The sequence below is a fragment of the Falco naumanni genome, chromosome 8 (assembly GCF_017639655.2).
Source record: "Falco naumanni isolate bFalNau1 chromosome 8, bFalNau1.pat, whole genome shotgun sequence".
In the NCBI taxonomy this organism is placed as follows: Eukaryota; Metazoa; Chordata; class Aves; order Falconiformes; family Falconidae; genus Falco; species Falco naumanni.
Window position 1 is genome coordinate 56,857,193 of NC_054061.1, and position 20,627 is coordinate 56,877,819.

General features: G+C 43.0%; 1 protein-coding gene across 18 annotated transcripts in view; it reads right to left on the bottom strand.

Moving 5' to 3' along the window:
* The window catches only part of LRRFIP1 (LRR binding FLII interacting protein 1), a 111,992-nt gene extending 99,386 nt beyond the window's left edge, over positions 1-12,606 (bottom strand). For 6 of the 18 annotated variants that reach the window (XM_040602797.1, XM_040602793.1, XM_040602803.1 and 3 more), the window contains exon 1: positions 12,448-12,595. In XM_040602797.1, the coding sequence (XP_040458731.1) occupies positions 12,448-12,537 (90 nt within the window). In that variant the 5' untranslated portion in view covers positions 12,538-12,595. Of the gene's footprint in view, positions 1-2,080; positions 2,193-12,447 lie in introns of those variants that run through there. The other 12 variants (XM_040602812.1, XM_040602810.1, XM_040602805.1 and 9 more) reach the window with 8 other exon arrangements.
* Between the last annotated feature and the right edge of the window lie 8,021 nt (positions 12,607-20,627).

A 20,627-nucleotide genomic window follows, 5' to 3' on the forward strand; every position in this document is an offset into this window, starting at 1 on the left:
AAAGCAAGTATAATATTTTGAAGGAAACAGTTCAACATATGATCTTAAATATCTAGATTGTCTTTATTTGCCATACCATACTTTCCCTCTTTCCTCCCAGTGTTCACCAACCAGCAAATCCAGACAGAGTAACCACTTACTCAGATGGAATTCTGTCAAGCTTAGCACGTTAAAGAGTACTACAAGCGTGTTGCTTCTATATATAAACTGTCTATCTGGTGCACAGTATGTCTCAAAAATATGGCCTGCCTGACACTAAATACAAGTTGTCCTGGGTGAAGAAAAAACAAAGTCTCCCTTTGGAGTTACTTTCAAATGACCAAAGCACCCCATAATGTTCTCAAGGAACAAGAATGCATATAGAGCAGAAATAAAAGTGTTATCCAGCCTTTGGAAAGACTTGTCACACCTACCACTTCTGATTATTCAATTTCTTTAAGTTAGTGAAAGCCTTTCACAGAGCATTCACTCAAAGTGGCAGAAATAAAGATTTGAGCATAGAAGTAAACAAACTACTTCAGGAGTAGTTTCATCTCGTAGGAAAACTACACAGCGAGTTACCTCCTAGCCATTCTCTTTCTTCCTCATTTCTCCCTGGAAAAGGCAAACCTAAAATTCAAGGTATTTAAAAAACAAATTACTATTTACAGTTAAGTACTTTAGTAAGTGGGAGCTCAAAACACAAACATTCAAGTATAAAGCCAGAACAGTGTTTCAACTTTGCTGGCATAGCACTTTCAGCAAGAAATACTTACAACTAATATATCGAATACACAAAAGTATTTCCTCACAGCTTATAGGTACACTTCTATTTTCTGTCACAAAAAGTCAGGGAGATCAAACCACTTCAAATAATAATGATAAAAAAAAAAAATCCTTAAAGCTACATTCCCACGTGGCTTCAAGCAAATGAAAGACAAAACAGGTTTTTACAGGCAACGTTAAGATTCAGAACTGGAGATGACCTTTAGTGCACCTTTCCATTGGTGGAATGTTCTCATCCGCAAGCAGGTTTAATTAACTTTAGCTCTTTAGACTGATTAGAGTTAATAAAGCAATCTGGTAATAGACCACTTTATTGTGTTTACAATATGATGTTTTCTTGCACTACAGTGTAACGGTTACATGTTTCAAGGCACCGTATTTCACTACCTCTTCAACTACAACGACTGTAGATCCTTCTTTTAAATTTCATATAAAGTCAGCGTTAAGTACTGGAGAAGATCAGAAGTCTAGTATATAAATTGCATGAAGGAACCTACAAGGGACATCACCAGAGGAGACTGTTTTTGTTTTATATATAAAACATATACACACATTTACCATATACAAGAGAACTATTATAAAAATTGTGATTTTCATGTCCCCCACTACTTTATACTTCTGTTAAACACTGGATCACTCCCACGTGTAAAAAGTGTTTAGGGACAGTTAGGTGGAAAAGAGTTACATGTAATTCTTCAAAACACACCACCTTCATGCAGAAAGACTGTGCTTCTGGTTAACTTAGATATTCTGCTGTAAGATGTTGCCTGCAGTAATCTCTCAAGGCTACCTATGTTGCCACTGAAGAGTCAGGACACTTCAAATACAGGCTGAAATTCATCCACCAAAGAAATGCCAGAACCTGCTTGAGCAAATCCAATGTAAGCAAACTTGATGTCTATCCAGACAATCCACCTTAAAAAAGCCTGGTGAAAATGTCTTTTCTTGTTAGTACAGCTGTACACTGCAGCTGTATGGGTAACAGCTTCTACTACATTGTGCTTTACCAGATTTTCTGTCCTTTAAGCACAAATATCAAACTTCAAACATCTAGAAACAGTACTCTAACCATCTCTCTTCAGGAGAGGAGACACATTCTACATTCTGTTTGCAGAAAAAACACAGAGAGGAAATTTCACAGAGAAAGTATTTTAAAAAAATCATACTTTTCAAGCAATTTCAAGCAACTGGTCAAAAAACAATTTAATTTTTTTAATAAAACAATTTAAAAAAATAATCACACTATTCACCATACCTCACCACTACAATCAGTTTATCATCAAAAAAACATCATCACTACAAACAAGATACTTACCTGGCCAGCAGCTACCCTCTCATGTTTGCTATTGTTCCACAACTTCATGGGAAGCGGAGTTCCCTGAGAGAGCCAGGACACGTCATGACAACTTGCCCAGAGTGAAATAGAACTGAATAACCCATCAGCTTGGATTAAAGCTAAAAACCCAGCATTGTTGAAGAAATGATTGGACAGCTTTTGTGTGGGGGTGGGACAGGATTACTGTATCCAAACTGGGTCTGAGCTGTAATGGATTACCTGGAGAATCTGTGTCCTAACCCTTACTAATGAATGAGTTCAATTTGAAATACACTACCAGGCCTGTTTAGTCGTGCAACAAAAATGACCTTCACAGCTATTTCTTGGAGTTCTTGAAATCAAAGAATGCCACTCAGAACACATTAACTGTGTAAGACGGGCAGCCCTCTCCAGTCAGGTCCTTCCTTTGCTTGCTTTTTTCCCTAACAGCAATTACCACCCAGCAGATACAATTATAACTTTATCCTCAGTCTATTTTTTGTGTTGATCGATTAATTTCATGTCAGGAACAGCTGTGTTCAAAAAACAGTACATAACACAAGTGGTGAGAGAACAGGATAAAACAGCAGCAAAAGCTCAGCCCTTCAAGAATCACATTCTGTTAGAGGAAATCACAATGAAAACCCAATTCCCTGAAGGTTTACTACCAGCTCCTGAGATGCACTCAGCAATCTTAGACGTAAGGTGTTTATACCCAATTGCTGTATTCACAGATCTCGTTTCTAAGACATTAGACTCATTTTTTGACACACTGTATTCATCTTATAGTGGAAAGATTGAAACAGAAGCCTTGCCATGCCAGCAGCACAGGTAGCAGACCTCAGAGAAGCAACTCTAGGTAATGCAGATCTCTGTAAGAAGCTTGCTTCTGTATTAACAGGTTGAACTCCCCCACACACACACACACAAAAAAAAAAAAAGGATTGCTGAGAGCAAAACTCACTACAAACACGCTGCTCTTTGCCTTCTGAGGCTAAATTTGTAGATTGCTTGGTTCGACAACAAATTCTGTGTTACCAGATGCCTCTCTGCTAGCCTGAAAATTGCGAAGTCTGACAGTATGTATTTATTCCATCACTGATACAAAAACATTTTACCAGGACATACAGTGAACCCTTCTCTGCTTGCTCTAGTTCACCAAATAATGATATTTTTTTTTCCACCAGGGTAATTAGATAAGAATGTACAAATATTACTAAAAGAGTTTAACCCTCTATAAATAAAACATTCTCTACATATACCAACATTATCCCTTGTATCCACACACAAGCACACTATTTCCCAGAGCCCCTAGATTCCTCCACAGTTCATGTAAAGGTTAGGTCACATCACTGTTTCAATGTACTCATTTCACATCAGGGCAGATTTAAATTTCATATTTAATAGACAATGGAATAGCATGACCTTTGGGTATCACAAAAAATGTCCCAAAAGCCCACTTCAATTTTCAACAGATGTTGATTCAACATATTTGTCAATGTAAATCCTGTCAGAGCTCAGCAACACATTCAGCGAAGGAAGAAAATCAAGACCAGCACACACACATTTCATGTGGGAGAACAGACATTTTAAAGAAAATGGCTTATGTGAAATGCACAGCTGCAGAGCAAAGCAATAGGGTTGTAGACCATTACAATTTAAACTGACTTATTTTCTAAAGGTATGTGAAGTTATATCTACTATTTTCATAGCAACTCAACTGAAAGAGCTTCAAGTTAGCAACCAGAAACAAGAAACGATACACAGATTAAAACCAAAAAAACCACAAAAAACCCCAAACAGTAGGTTGCTATCTTTTACTGTCCAGTCAGCAAAAGCAAATATGATTTATGTTAGCATGTGAAGACTGTAATACATTGGCACCAGTATAAACAGCTATATCTGAAGTACCTGCATATAAAGTTATGTGTGTTTTAACAGGGAAAAAATTAGGGTACAAGAGTCCGATAGCAGACAGGAGCCCAGGGATTTTTCTGCACGTGAAGCATACACCAAGAGCCTCCCCTTGCTCTCCTGTCATCCTAGTACGTTAGCTGATAAGTGCTCCATAATTAGAAAACCCAAGTGGGGATGCCTGAAATCTATCTGACCTGAGGGAATGAGTTTAAAAACCTGTCCCAGCCTTCTAGCATGCCAGATACTCCTGTATTCCATCTCTGTCTACTGGAAGAGGCTGGCAAAAGTAGACTGACTCAACTAAATTTGGTATTCAAATGTGGGATTAGAGAAAGGATATTTTGGGATGTAGGAAGTACTTAAAGGAGGAAGGCAAAGAGGGAAAATAAAAAACCCAAAAAAACCAAACCACAAATCAGAAACTGGCGAAGGGAAAGGTCACAAGATATGCAACAGCAGAGACCAAGAGGGAAGAAAGATTATTCCTTTCTATTTGCTGTCTGTGCAGATCTCTGCACTTGAGAGATCTGTGGGATTGTGAGAACAGTCTGCAAGGAGTCACCAGTGGGACCACTTGGGACAGAGGCATCATCACTTCATTGCAGGCAATATTAAAACATGAAGTCACTGAACAACCAGCTAAACCAGTAAACAGACAAATAAACAGCTTTTGTGGAACTCTCTTCCTGTAAGCTCTTCTGTTCTGGGAAAAATAAATCAATTTGACTAATTACATATAAAAACTGCAAATAATGATGTTATGGTAGGAAATCCCCAACTCTGAGAATCTATTTTTGAGGAAGCCAGAAGCAGTTGCAGATACCATCTTCCTTGTTTCTTTAACAGAAGTTTGAATACAAAAATTGAATAATCCACTCGCATCCACATAAACCTTCTGACAGCTAAGAGGAAAGAAAGTTGTTGCTCTGAAATTTAACTGTTGTTTTTGCATTTCTTCACATGCCAAAAATAACAAGCACTACCCCACCTAATTAGCAGGTATTAAAAATAGGAACACAGCAGCGGTGATGCACCTGGCAATTATGGTTTACCAAAGGCTCTGATTTCTTGTACAGCAACATATAATACAAAAATAAAATCTAAATATTTTCTCGTAGCACAGACACTCACAAAGCATTGAAGAACTAGAAGGCATCCAGTGATTTTGCATGTATAATGTCATGAGTAAGCTGTATCACAAAGGAAACTCTCATCTTGCACACAAAAGCAGCATGCAGGAAGGAGAAAAGAGCAGTGAAAGAGAGCAGTGACAAACCAGCAAGGAGCTAGAAGCAATCGGAAATGAAAAGGCTTCCTCACCACATCTGAGACTGGAACACAGCTCAGATTTGGCACTATCAGATCACTTTCCCTGTCCGCTGTCTCCAGCTGAACACTTAAGCACTGCAGCAGTATTTAGGTGGATAAAACCGCAGCCCATGCCAAGTTGCTGGCTCACAGGCTGCAGGCATGCAGAAGGGCAAAGCAGATGCGACTGAACAAATTCACCTCTTCTCAGATCACTCAGGATATTTTACTGAGAGTACGTCATGAAACAATCAACTTTAAAAATTTCTGACCTAAAACTGGAATGAGCAATTAGCTCAGACACTCATTTTTGTTGGCACCAAACAGTATCTTTAGTCCCTAAACTAAAAAAACAAACAAACAAACTTATTTCAATCTATTCAGTGGAGCTTCCAAGTCTGAATTAGTCACTCCAAAGTTTAAGACCAGGGTTGTGCCCTTTACGTGAAATTATTCTCAATACCCAAAACATCCAACCTTCCCTTAACCCAGAAATAGCTGGTTTTGTTAAAACTTTCAAATTTTTTTATATCTAACAATAAAGCCAAACTTTTTTGAATGCCCTGCCAGGCAGCTTTCCAGCCACTCTTCCCCAAGCCTGTAGCATTGTGTTGGGTTGCTGTGACCCAAGAGCAGGATCCGGCTCTGAACCTTGTTGAACTTCACACAACTGGCCAACAAAAACCTTCAGATTCCTACCAGTGAGGTATTGCCTTATTTAATATTTACCATGCCACAGCAAGCTTTAATTTCAACAGTCAAAGCTTCCACAACCAGGCCTTTAAGAGTTACCTTACATTTCTTGCTACCTACCAGCAACACAGGTATTCTGAGGATGGAGAACCACCAAAGAGCACCTGCAAATGAGCTCCAGCACATCAGACTACTTCATTTAAGAGATCACTGTCTCCAGTCACTAGTCTCATTCTCCTGTACAAGGTTATACTCCTCACAAGGCAGCGGATGAAGAAGCATACAGCACTCTTCACCAGCAGCAATTTACCTTACAGCACATTATTTTTACGTTTTAACAGACTTACGGTCAAAGATGCCAGGCTGGAATCTAGCAGTCACAGTAACCTTGAACCACAGTGATGTGCGCCACAGCAACTCATCTCAGCTACCCCTGGTATAAAAAACGTGTTCACCAGGAACCGGCCAACACTAATTTGCAAGACTGAAGACCAAGTCCACTCATACGGCTGCTGTTTAAATATATTTTTAACCAATGTAATAGTCTCATTTCAATGCACATGCAAGTTATTTTTCCAGCTTTAGCTGGGAGAGTTTTACAGCCTACTCCTTGCTCCCTAACTGAATAAGGTGAAAGAAAAGGAGAGTGTCTTGGGAGTAGATGGTTACAGGGTCTTCCCATAAGAAGCCCTTAAGCACTTCCCTCATCTTTACTGTCTTATGAAAGCCCAAACATCAGCTGTTTTTCCTAGGATGTGCAAGGCCAGCTATTCATCTCTAGTAGATTCAGGGTGATGAGCAAGAGCACCAGGTAACACCAGAAGCAGAGTAAGCTCCACAATGAAAAGACCATGCACTTATCCTCCTCAGAAGCATCTCTGGTATTAAAAAAAAAAAACAAACAAACCAAAACTCTCAAAGCCACCCTACCACTATCTGAAGGAAAATTTGGCTTATTGCAGTTTCCTTTCCCTTCCCTCCTCCCCCCATTCCCATGGGCAACTTCTCCCCCAAAAAGTATTTCAACACAAGTGAGACAACAGCTGATACTTCAGAGCTGCTATTTTAAGGTTTGCCTGTGAGTGCTTATGTCTAGCTAGACAGATTCACTGCTCCTGGCAACCTGCTGACTTGACAGAAGGGACAAATACCTTGTTTCACAAGCCCAAAATGCTATGTGGATGATGCGTCTTGCAATCAAAGGATCAAAAAAAAAAAAAAAGCCAACTGGACAGCGTTGAAAGCCTTGCAAGTACACTTGAGCTCCAACTTTCTTCAGCAACAGGCCTGGAAAAACATCCTTCTAGATGAGGTAATGATTAGTTTTACATCCTGCAGACAAGCTCAGCATCTGGGCTTGCAAAGAAAAAAGCTGGGCTTCCCATGTTGTTAATCCTAACAGTAGTGTCTTGCTTGACTGAAATAGGAATCACAGTTCCTAAACAGCTGTTTCCTCAGAGAGCAAGAGAACAGCTGAAGAGGACTCAGGCCAGGCGTGGGCACAGAAACAGGCAACTAATTATTTAAAGTTGCAATAGGCATACTGTTAGGCAGACTGCATTAGGAGACAGGCTACAATCACCCATTTAACTAAAATGAGATGGGTCTTAAGGTTTTCATCTTACCTAAATCATCCAAAGCTGCTCCTTCACACATTTGCTTTGGGAAAGATTATAAGTGACGCCAATGCCATTTGTTGGCTATATAGACATAAAACATCAGGAAAAAGGAGCATTCAATAAAGAGGAGCACATTTGCTACATAAAATCATCTCAATGTTGGAACAGTACTCCACACCCCACTGCAAGCATTGCCTACAAAAGTCCTCCTTCCTTCCTGTACTTAGATCAACAGGGCCAAGTCAAGCCCTCCATAAGCATCCCTTGCTTTCATAACTTTCTATTCTAGAAGAGAGATCTCGAGGCAGGTATGCTTTTCCACATCATTTGTTCTCTTGCGCTGATATGTTAACACTCAAAGGCAGAAAGTAATGAAGCGAAGAATGTAAGTCAAGTACAAGCAACTGATGCTACATAAAACAAACTTTCTAAAGGCTTCTTTTGGTGTATTTATCGGGCTTATAAAAGTCTTCACACATCTCTAATGCCAAATACTGCTCAAAAAAGTTCAACTATAGTAACCAGGCACACACCTTACACGGGCATTACCTAGTACATCCTTCGGGAATACACTGCTTTAAATGCTCTGGCTTGCATTAACAGTTCATTAAAGCTTGCATTCCCATATATAAATATCCATTCTGCTTTAGCTTCAACTTGTACCAAATTGTTTCCATCTCTGTTTATCAAAGTCACCCCAGTTGTTGTATAAACCAGAGAATCCTCCCTCAAATTATCCCCTCAGTTCAAAAGCCAGGCCTTTAGATTCCACATACAGTGATCATGGCATCTCTTCACTGGTCCTGAAACTCCAATGTAGGCTTTCAAAGTTACTTAGTGCCTTCTCACCATAACCAATAAAGCTGGCTAGCTGGTTTCACCTGCATTTTGAACTATTTCTTATCAGCTACACTTTCTGTTCCTTCACAGGAGTGTAACAGGCCAATTTTTGGATCGCTAAGACAGCATGTCAATGCCCAAAGTAAAAACTCCAATGAAACAATCAAATTTACAGTCCATAAATTGATCATGCCATTTATTTACAAAGTAATTATTAAGTATGTAGGTGACAGTTCTTGAAATTTTGGAAATGACACACAGCACAAAAACAGTGAAGCAGCAACGCTTGTAACATTACTTTCCTTAACAGTAAAAATAAAGCTAATGTTGCTTGAATTATTAACTTTGAATTAATTACTAGCTAAAGAGTTCTACTGTGTAAATTCCTGGATGAAAAAGAGAAGATTCCTAGCACGGATATCACAAGGCAGGACTGTTTTTCTGAGCAGTATAACTCATATTGGTTTCCAAAACACTAGCAAAACAAGGTGTAAGTGACCTTCCTAGAAATTTACCTTTACCTTGTTGTTCATCATTCAAAACAAAACCCAGTATCTAATATTATCTGCCTATAAGAGAAATATCTTGTTTATAAAGATAGCAGTCCTTCATTGGATTTGCAAAGCTCATTCTGTTCTTTTAACACATTATTACTGTAGCTAGCAAAGAACATAGCAGAGGATCAAGAAAAAAAAAAAAAAAAACTAGAAACAAGAAGGAAAAAAAAATTGCCCTAGAAACAACGTCTCAAGTTATCACATTTAACTCATCTAACCCAAGCAGGATAAAAGCAGGAAACAAGGTCCAGGACTCTGTCTTCCTGAACCACACGTACACTGGCCCAAGTGAACGGACAGATGACTGACTGCACAGTACGCATACCCAATGGCTGTGCTGGCACAGACCTCGAGGAGTATCAAACTGCTAGATTTTGCAAACACTGCTGGCATGTATTCATGGAGAGGAATAAAATAGCCCAAAAGTTTCCATTGACCTAAACACAGAATAATCTACTGGCGTCAACACGGGTCTGAAAGCAGACAAAACCATCATTGATTAGCTTTGCTCTCATCTGCAAGAGCTGACACCCAGAAAAAAACAACCTTAGCGATACAAGGTAGGTGCGCATACAGCAAATCCCGAGTGGCAGTCATCTGCGTCCGTTAGAAACTCAGGACACCGTGTTCTTATGTTAACTATACTTATGTATTTACCATCCATTTAATTACCATGTAAGTCAGAAACTCAACAGTCAGATCTAGTGGTACAGTACTACTTTTCTCTGATGGGCAAGGTGGTTGACTTACAGTAACTGTACCTTCTATCTCTACTCTAAACGGGTCCAGACAAAGTGATAAACTACTTGCAGCTGATCTAGTTCAGAAATTGCCTCAAACGTTAAACCTTACTACTACTGATTAACATGACTAATACTGCTACTAAAATCTTGTCACTACAATATGCTTCACTTTTACAATTTCCTTCTGCTTGCTTAGTTGCTTCCTCTTAAGACTGTTCTCACATCCCGTGGGGGCAAGGACTGCCTTCTTCACCACACAAGGCTCTCTTTCAGTCTACGCAAGACCACGCATACACAGCAAGACATCCTGGTTGCAAGTTCAGAAAAATTTATGCTTCAAATGGCCGGAGTTTGAGTTTTTATGTGTTTTAAGAGTTTTAAGTCTTAGTGTGCCCTTATAGAAGCACATGGTATAGCGAGAACTGTTGATTTTTCAAGATATTCTGACAATTACAAAATAAAATCAGAATGTGTCAAAGCAGCACAATCCTTTTGAAGGAAAGCCAGAAGAAGAGTAGATGCACACATTTCAACTCACTCCCAGAGACCCCAAGGTAAAAGTACCTCTATGAATACACCTGGTTTGGATGTTTTCAGGCTCCCACCTGAACACAGCAAAATGATATTCTAGAATCTGGTAATGACTTGCAAGTCATTACCTGTGGCTTCTGGATAACAAAGACGACCAAAGACCAAAGGAAAAAGAAGGGTGAAAACCTACGCACAAACACAATACATCTATGTCTCAGCTTTGCCTAACCAACCTGCAAGGAAGGCTGGAAGAGCCAAAACAACAGTTACCCTTGTACCCTTCTTAACATGAAGACTCTCAACATCCTTATTAGGAGGAGACAAAAGGTTTGGTTTACCTTTTTAAGAATTCTTAATATCATATGGAAAGATTCATCCAAGATCCTTTGTGCAGGGAACAGGCAGTTAAACGAGAAAACTACTGTAAGTGCATAAAACCCAAGACAGAGTAATGCAAAGAGTTAAAATAATATGGGAAAATGCTGAACCTTGAACTTGGCAGTTCACAGTTTTAGCACTCAAGGGAAAAAGATAAAAGACATGCTTGTGTTGGGCTTTTTGACCAAGTGGAGTTGTCCTTTAAACAATCCCCAGAAGAAAAGAAGATTTAAAAAAACCACCAACACACCACCAACCCAAACCCAGAAAACAGTACAATATTTGAGGCCTCAAACCACTGCACAATACAGGGGAAAGCAGTATATAAGCTAAAAAAAAAAAAGTGAAAGCAGGAGAAGTGCAACAGAGAAGGACAACCTATGCCGCATTGTAGGCTGTCATTTTCCTTGCTCAAGTAACAGCACAGCCAGGACACAGTCAAGGAATTTTAACTCTCATCCCAAAGCAATTCCTAGGCCATTATCGTGACTCAAACTTTTAAGGCACAGCACAATCACTCTTACTTGCTATCTTACGTCCAGGACATGAAACATTCTTGTCCTCCTACCTCAAACGCCATCCCTAGGAACTTTCTCATCTTCTCATGATACTGCCACGAAAACATGACTTCGGGAAACACACTATCCGAATCATTCACGCAGGAATTAGTCTACTGTGCATATTCCGAAGATGCTACAAACCCCTTCAAAATGGTATACAATAATAGTAAAGGCTTCCCATGTCAGGGCTGCCTTTAGTGATAATACCCGAGGTGCACAATGTTACAACTAACTCCATCTATCAGCCAGTCGCTACCAAAAATAAATGGCACAGTAGCATTCATCTGACCCTGATGCAACTGTGATTCAGGAAAGGAAACCAAGGGAGACTTAAATCTCTTCTAGAAGAGCAACTTATCAGGGAACCCATCTTAGGGTCAGACCAACACAAGGCAGGGAGGAGACACACACAGCCCCAGCTGGAGGAAGAGGATGGCCACCACCAGCAGCGGTCCACACCAGATCGGCTTAGACACGGTGAAGAACAACCCCACAGCCGCTTATCCCCACCACAGCTGGGGGTTGTCCATGTCCCCCCACTGGAAGATTGTGAGAGCCAAGATGCTGAACAACCTGTGTCAGATCCAGTAAACGCAAAAAACGAATCCGTGTCATCCAGTTTGCCACTGAACCAATGCAACTGTACACAACAAGTAAGAATAAAGAGGCAGAGAGAAAACAGCCATCGGCTGGTTTAAACCCTTTAAAGTCGGACCAAGCACAATGCCGCGTCTCGCCAGCAGCAAGCCTAACTCATTAAAATAAATACAAGCCAGTTTCCAAGTTAGACTGTACACTTATGCCTACACCCAGCATCATCTCCCAGTCTTCTGGCTTATGCTTTTTTTCCATTTATACGTATCCACAAACCCCCCGAGTGGCCTATTTTCTGGCCCTCAGTCATTAACGCCGAGCCCGGCGGCGGCAGACAATTAATTTCCCTCAGGAGGGGCTGGAGCAGGGAGGGGTTTGTGCCCGGGCGGGCACCGCAGCCCCTTCCCTCACCGATAACCGCTCCAAGCGGCTCAGACCGAAGCGGTGCCCCCGGACCATAAAGCGGGCCGACACCGCCGGGACAAATGCCATTTAATGCGAATTTTATTTGGCGCTTCATCAACCTGCCCTTGGCCGGCCGTTGCGCCCACTGCCCGGGGGCGCGTGCGCGGCGGCGGGGGGAGCCCGGGGGGGAGAGGGGGGCTGGGGCTGCCGCCCGCCGCTCACCTCACGGGCGATCTGGTTGAGCGCATCGTCCTCCGCCGTCAGGCGCTCCCGGTTCGGCAGCCGCTTTCGCCCGGTCCCCTGCGTCCCCATGGCGGACCTCGCTCTTCCCCGCCGGCCCCGGCCCTCCCGCCGCTGCCGCCGCCTCTGCCGCTCGCCGGCGCCGGCGTGAAGAGCGCGGCCGTCACCGCCCCCCGCCGTGCGCATGCGCCGCCGCCCCCCGCCCTGAGGAGACGGGCCGGCCGCTGCCTCACGCCCCTCGGCCGCGCTGCCGGCGGCGGGGGTGCGGGGTGCGGGATGAGGGGGGGCGGCCCGCCCGCTGCCCGACCTCAGCGGCAGGTCCCGCAGCCGTGGGCCGCGCCGCGGGGGGCCGCCGTCCCCGCGCCCCCGGCCGGGCACAGCCCCGCGCTGCCCGGCATTCCCAGCCCTCCGGGGACCGGCCCTCCCGAGGCCTCTTGCCTGTAAAGCCGAAGAAAATTTCCCTGAAATCGGGGAAACAGACGTCAGGATCTCACTAGACATAAACCTGGGGGAGGTTCTGTGCCACCAGTTCGGGGTGATTGGGACAGAAACCAGTCCCCTCACGCCCTGAACCCTCGCCCAGCCTCGTAGCCCTGTGGGATCGCTTCAGCGATTAATTTTCCTATTAAGTATAAGTGGACGTGATTAATTCCTGTGTCAGATATGTGAGTGCTTAATTAATTCACATTGACAAGGAGCATGTATAATCTGGGAATCCTGTCACAGCCCTTCTACCTCAATTTCCACAATAATTCCTGAAATATGAATTATAACTCTCTCAAGCTCAGGACACCAGATGCGTTACGCAGATGTGTGACAGGAAAAAAGGGCTGCAAAACTTACCCACCCCCTTATTGACTAAGGCCAGCAAGCTGTGTTTACTCTTGACTACTTAATTTTACCATGGATTCAAGCGTGATAAAGGTAAAAGGCAATGCCTGCCTGCTCTGGTCAGCCCAATGTTTATCTGGCAGTTTTCATGTACAAAAAGTGAGATTTGGGTCATCCTCAAATTCAAAACTGTGTCAAGCAGCTTAATATATCATCTCTTCTCACGAGGGCATGTGTCAGAGCATAAAGCAACTGGTGGCTGCATTAGGAAAAGAAAAAAAACCAACTAGTTTTAGCAGAATCCCTTTCCCCAAGAGCGTGCAGATGCCCTCTGTCAGTCCCAGGCTGGTACTTGTTCTTCAGAAAGTATTTAATTCTCACATGTCGCTTTTTATATGAGTGACATCAAGGTGCCTATTTATAGCTGGTGCCTGTGCTGAAGCGATTGTCTCCATGGGATTGCCCTCCGCTCCTCTGCAGCGTGGTACCCATGAGCTCCCAGCACCACCACTGGAAACACTGGGGTCCGACCTCGGCAGGGGGTTGCACAGAACTTTGAGGGGCAGCTATTGGCTTCAGAGATGAGTAATTAAGAGCTCCTATCAAAGTCCTCCTGGCCAGCCACCTCACCAGGCAGGTCCCCTCTTCTTAGCCCTGGGATGGGTAGCCTGAACAGGAATCTTTCCATTTTTGACAGTTTTCTCCTGTTTAGCATGGCTTTCAAGAGAGAACTCGAAGCCCACCCTCTCCTTTACCCTGCCGTCACTCCAGCTCTCGTTCAAAGTTTAGGACCTTCTCAGAACACTGAAACACTCTTTTTTACAGACAGTGTTTCGGCTGTGCATGCTCTCACCACTCATGTTCCAGCTGTATTGGGAACTGTGGCTCTTCTGATTACTGGGTAGTGTTATTGCACTGATAACTGCTTCTTACACCTGGGACTATTTATCTTTAAAAAAACCCCAAATTATTATTTTGTTAGTAGAAGCAGATAGATGAGTTCCCCACCCTACTTGGGTATTAAAAGCAAGTGTGTCACATCCTAAGATTTGGCATCAAGCTTACTCTGACCCCACACAAGTGGGGAAAAAAAAAGCACCTTGCAGCGCAGGGGCCTTAAAAGTGAGCTCTGACCCTGCTACAGAGGCAAAGCCTTGCAGTGCCTGGCTTTCCTAGGTATCCTTCAGGCTTCCCTTCTTCAGCCACCTCAGCTCCAACCTCACCTCCCCAAGACCTGGCTTAGCACTATCACCCTTTCAGGTTCTGCATAACTTGTTCTCTGAGCTCTTACCCTTGCATTTGCCCCTGCCCTTTGAGGAATTCTGGCTAAAGAGGAGGGGCAGTGCCTTATTTTTAGGCCTGTGTTACTCAGGGATCTCAGCCACCTGTGCAGCTGCATCACCATATCCCTGCAAGGAATTTCCAGTTCAGTGGTGCAGTAAGATTTGCACTGGTGCCGTTTGCCTTACTGGCTGAAAGCCTTACAGAGGCTTGGCCTTACAGCCAAACTGAGGCTTGGTCTAGACAAGTTTATGCCCGAAAACCTACTATTGAGAGGGCTTAGTAAGAAAGGCAGACAGAAAGTAAGAAAAATAAATAAATTTTAAAAATAAAGCAGAGAAATTGGAAGAGAAGCAGCTATTGCGTGACTGCAGTCAGATTTTAAATCACACATTGAACATGCACTGCAGTGTAAGAAATCCTTCTTTTTTCTTGCATTCCAGACATGTATAGTAATTTTTTTCTTTTAATACAGTCAAAATAAGCCACCTTGTTATAAAAATACTACACATACAGAATTTGTCCAAATAAATGTACAACAATGATTCAAACACGTTAGTTTTGGCTACACTATGAAGCACAGTGAGTGCAGCTTGAAAATGAAATACTGAAATGTACATTTCTTATTTTAACAAGCAACGTGAAGTCGAGGCTCGTTTTGTCTGAGAGTCATAACTGTGATTGATGATACTTGGACGAGACTGAGTATCCTGTGCCAGTTTGAAGGGCTCTATTTTAAGTACATAATATGTACCTCATTCTCCAATATCCTGTGTGCAAGGAGGCCATTTTATGCTGAGCCCACCCCAAAGATAAAATTTTCCCTCTGTGCTGCTCTTAAACCAAACCATCTTGGAACACCTCGCTCTTGAAAATCAGAACAAGCAATTGGCTGTTAAAACTGCTGCTGTTGATGTACTCAACAGATCGCTTTTACATAATAAAATGAATCGTTTTATGTTCTGTGCAGCAAAATATGATTACATCTCTATTAGCGGCAAGCCCTGGTGTAGGGGAATCCAGTGGCTAGCCGACAGCGTTAAAGAAAACACCAGGGCACCTCTCCACTCCACCATAAGGTCACGGCATCTGCCAAACCAGAAATGAAGTCTGACGGCTTTAACAAGATGTCCATTAGTCCAAGGAGAGTGCAATGCTTTGCTTAAATACATTGGGAAATCTACGCTTAGGAGGCCAATATTTCATATTGTCAAGATATGTGAAACGAGCAGAGCTCCATTAGCATTGTAACATTTTACAAACATAACAGCAGTGGTATCCAGCAGGGTCTGTGGATTTATTAATGGGAAAAAATTACATCACAGAGAAGTATGTGCTGGCACCGAAATACTGCAGAAAAAAACAACCACTGGTGCAACTAAAGGGCTTGTACTTTATTTTAGACCTCCTAAGGAGCCCAAGATGATCCTCTTCAGCAAATCAGACCTCCTGGGAAAAACTTTCAGATGATGTTGCCACATTTGAGCAGTGTCAAAACAGGGTTTAGGAGACTGCTAGTGCCTATGCAAATTTTGTCCGGATGAGATTCGTTACTGTTGCTTCATCTCTTCAAGCCAGCAGAGTCGCTATTTGCATCAGTGGAGCTCTGGCATGCTGGGAACCTCGCTTAGCTTCATTCTGTCTAGCCTGGGGCTTGTAGTTACACAGCCACTCATCACGGCAGAGCGGTAACTGATGACTGTCTTCTCAGGTGGTCCAGAAAAGAAATCCATGAGCTTGGGCTGACCAAGGAGAATACAGCCCATAAAGTTGTAGGCTTCCAAGACAAGCTTTAGGAGGACTCGGGGCTGGGGGTAGGGGGGTGGGGAAGAATCCCACAACAGCAGCAGATTATGACCTTGTTCCGTTTTATCTACAGCAACTTACTTGCTACACTAAAGTGTGTTTTTTTTCCAAAAAACTTTTTCATTGTCTTCATCTTGCCAAAACTCCTCAATGACCTAGTGGCCTTCTCTAGTCACTGTGGCATGTCACAAGAGATAGTCTTTATCTGTAAATTTTTCACAGGTCACTGAAGATGCCACTTTGGGGATCTTGGGGTCTCAGACTTAGATTGCTTCCCAGGTGGAGAAAAAAATCTTCCTTTGGAGGGAGTTTTTCAAAGGTTAACCTTGGGGTTGAGTTCACTTAGTATTTTCATTAGCACCCTGACACAAGTACGACAGCACTAATGAAATAAGCTGATGAGAGTGTTATGAAGCATCACCAATAAAGGAGGATAAAGCCATACAAGAAAAAGAAGAGGTTAAGGCAGAACTGTGTCTCTTTTCTATAAACTACTTTGGGGAAAAGGGGCAGGGATGATGCTATGTAACGCTTAGAACCAAGTTAACACAAAAGCAGCTAAACAGGCCATATATAATTGTTGTCTGGAAATCAGAAGTTTCTTGCCAAAGTTCTGGACATGCATCCTAAAGCAGGTTTTGGGTAGCTGGGGTGAAGTACGTTCAGTCTGCGATAAGCACTATACTGAGAGTCTATGTCTTAACGAGTGCTAGCCCAAACACCGTGGGCTCTCTACCCTGCTACTAAATTTGGGACATGAATATCCATCATGGATGACACTGCAACAGCCCCAGAGACGTTGTTCTGGCCCTACTGATGCTCCTGTTTGGAGGACATAAGCCAGCTTTCAGCCAGACCAACACATGCAAGCTCTCCATTACTGTGCCAGAGAGGCAACTTACCTGCAATTTGCAAGCTGTCACCGAGCTTGCTGAAAACTGCCCATCCTGGGCTAAAAATGGGAACTTGCTCAAGGCAGCCTCTGTGGACCTAATCTAATTAGCAGCAGACATGCGGCTCAGAGTGTTTCAGCGCAAAGCAAAGTGAAGCCAGCTCCACAGCAGCTGTAGTTGCAGGGAGCCAAACCTATCCTAGGCTGCTGAATAGCAACCGATGGCCACGCCTGGATCACAAAGGCAGCTTGTTATGGTCTGCTGTTTGCTATCTGCGCTCCTATCTGCTGTTCCCAGCCTGCCACAGCACCGCAGCAAGCTGCAAAATCTGGCTCTTTCTTCTACTTTGGCTTCCCCTCTTGCTGTGTAAAAAAAGCTAAGTTTCAAGAGAGATCCAGGCTATTTTCAGAAGAAAATATATCATGCATCTCTTCCACCTAGCCTAAAAACACTCCTCGTTTCCTACCTCAAGTGCTATGGAGATAAAACCCATTCCAGACTGCGGGACGCATGGGTATTACAGTGACAAGACCTGCATACCCCCTGCCTTTTCTTTCCAGATCCTGGGCGAAAGGCAGGCAAGAGGTCAATATACATATTTAATTTGGGAATACAGCCCCTACATCTGTCCAAAACAATAGTCTGAACTAGGTAGTCCTTCAGCCGGATGAAATCAGGATGGCTTTGGCGAAAACAGCATTACATCAGCTGAAGCAGCTGAGGAACTGGCTTTGCATCACTTTGGGATTAATATATGAAAGCATTCCTCCTGCCATTGTGCCAGTGTCCTTGCCCCACTGACAGTGCATAGACACGAGAGCGAGCAATCACGTGGCCTTGCTACAGAGTCAAGTAGGGCTTGATGCTGCCTACTTATTTGATTTTTCTCTGTGGTTTTTCTGCTCCATGCTGTGTGGCCTCATCCACGCCCATCCCAAATGCTGCAGAGTTAAGCTGAGCCACATTTTCCAATCTGGCCCTCCAGTTTTTCTTAAACTCCAGTTGTTTTGGAGAGCAGTAAAACATAGCCACAACACATGGTCTAAAAACAACCAATTGTTTGTAGCAGACCAAGTGCTTGCGCTAATTAGTCATACTGTTCCATAAAATGGCATATGAACATCATTTTGGAAAAGCTTATGTGAAACCACATCAGAGTTTAACTCCCTCAGCTGGAGCGGAAGAGGGGGAAGGAGGTGCCGTTTGTTGTCCCTGTGGAAATCTATCCAGATTCATCCAAAGCACAAATCAGAGGCAAAACCATCCCTTTTCTCAAGCACAGCAGAACTTAACCGTGCTGTGCTTCTAACCGTCTTTCATGCTTGTCAGGAAAGAGGTATTTTCCACTGATGTATTTTATAGCAAAATGAAAAATTGCCACGTTTGTTCTCAGGGAATGGTTCCAAGCACTTAACATCAGGCAGAAGAGCACCTGGGTCTGATCTCTCATGGTTCTACGTTATGAACTGAAGCTGTGCATCGCTGCTACCCCATCTCCAGTCATCCACCTACACAGAACAGTAGCAAACCAGCGGTGTCAGCTAACAATTCCTGGCTTGCCTAAAGTAAGCCATGCTGGTGCTAAAGGATTTCAGATTCCAGCTGTGATAATCACTAGTAGGGCAGGAAGGCAGGTCATTATAGTTTCCTGAAATAAAGAAGTTTGCTTAAACTGGGAAGTGAAAGAAGATACCGGTAACAAAACATTAGAGGAAACAGAGACAGAACTCTTCAGATGTTACTGTGTGTTAGAGCCGGTGCATCTAATTTTAAGTCATAACACATTTTTCTGGCATCCCTAGCATTCGGGTTTTGCTCTGCACAGTGACACATGGGATTGACTCTTCTGCCCAGTGCACTTTACCTGCCCTCTGCCTCACTGTGCACCCCCAAGCCAATTCATCTGTTAGTTACTGCACCCGATCCCAGCCCTGCAGCAGTTACCATGCTCTGCAATTTTCATGTAAGGCTTTTCTGCAACATTAATTATTATGGAACTAAACCCCTTCTGATCCTTTCCTATAGGAATGTGAAGAAATTAGCTCCTCTGTTCTCCATTAACAAAGAGCTAAAACAGTCAGGCAAATGTTGTCAAATTCTCCAGTGTTTAGTTTTCCCTCTGACTGTATAAACAAAAGATTTCCTGCCCCCCCAGACATGAGGGCTTGTTGCAGAACCCTTTTGTTTCAGCTGCATATAAAAATAAATAAATAAATAAATCATTCAATACCCCAAAATGGACACGGAAACCAAAATGTGTGCTTGCATCTAGAAACCACCAACTTCCATAGCCAGCTGAATGGCATGTCAAGGACCGGGCTGGAAACAGATGCCAGAGGCAGGAACAGAATGGCCTCAGCCACGAGACTCTGCCTTTCCTTTCTTTTGCCTTCTGCCTTTCCTAGCTGTGCATTTCCCCAAGAATAGCTACTCAATATATCGCTACTTACTACAGGGTTTCCAGCTTTAATCCGTGTAAGGCTGGGCACTGTTAGAAGGGGGCATCTCCCCAGGGATTGACAGATACCGCCTTTGTTGCCCAACCTCAGTTTCTACAGAAGTTTTCATCTTCCCTAGCCTTGTAGCTGTGGTGGCAGCTGTGGAAAAATACTTCTCTGCAGTGGCCTCTTTTGGGGCAGTTACTAGTTTAAGTTTCTGAAACATCCTGAGCACATTAGTGGCTCAACTCAACTAATTAGAAATTCCCAAAATAATATTTAATATATTTTTCAATTATAGAAAGAGTTGCTCTAGGTAACAGCAGATAATGGTTCACCCCAGAGGCATCCTTGTTCCTTCCTAGTTTATTGGCAACAGATGACTCATTTCACCTCTGTGTAAGGCTGACTGCTTTACTGCTAGTGGCTGGTGTTAAACGAGGTTGCTCAGGCTCATACTGATGAAATAATTTCTATGCTTGTGCCTTTAGAGACCATGCCTATAACACCCAGTGTGTGAGACTGAAAACCAGCCAAATATTTAGACATGACCCCAAGAAAGCAGGACTGCGATGTGGCCACCAGTCTGCTGCAAAGCATGAAGAGGCAAAACGCATCATCAAATGCCCTATGAATGTGTCTGTACTATACATCCAAAAGCTGGGTGGGGATTTCAGGGGAAATAAAATTATACTCACACCCACATGAACTTTCCAACTCTGTGCTAGACAGCATTACTTAAATATTTCTCTTTCCAAGCACCAGCAAACCATTTTCAGTTGCATTCATTACAACTGTCTCACATAGACAGATGAAACACTTCTGGATAGATTACTAAGCTGGGAGCAACTTTTGGCTGACAGTGAGCTCCTCTATAGCCCTTCATATAGAAAGGTACCGCCTACAGCCATTT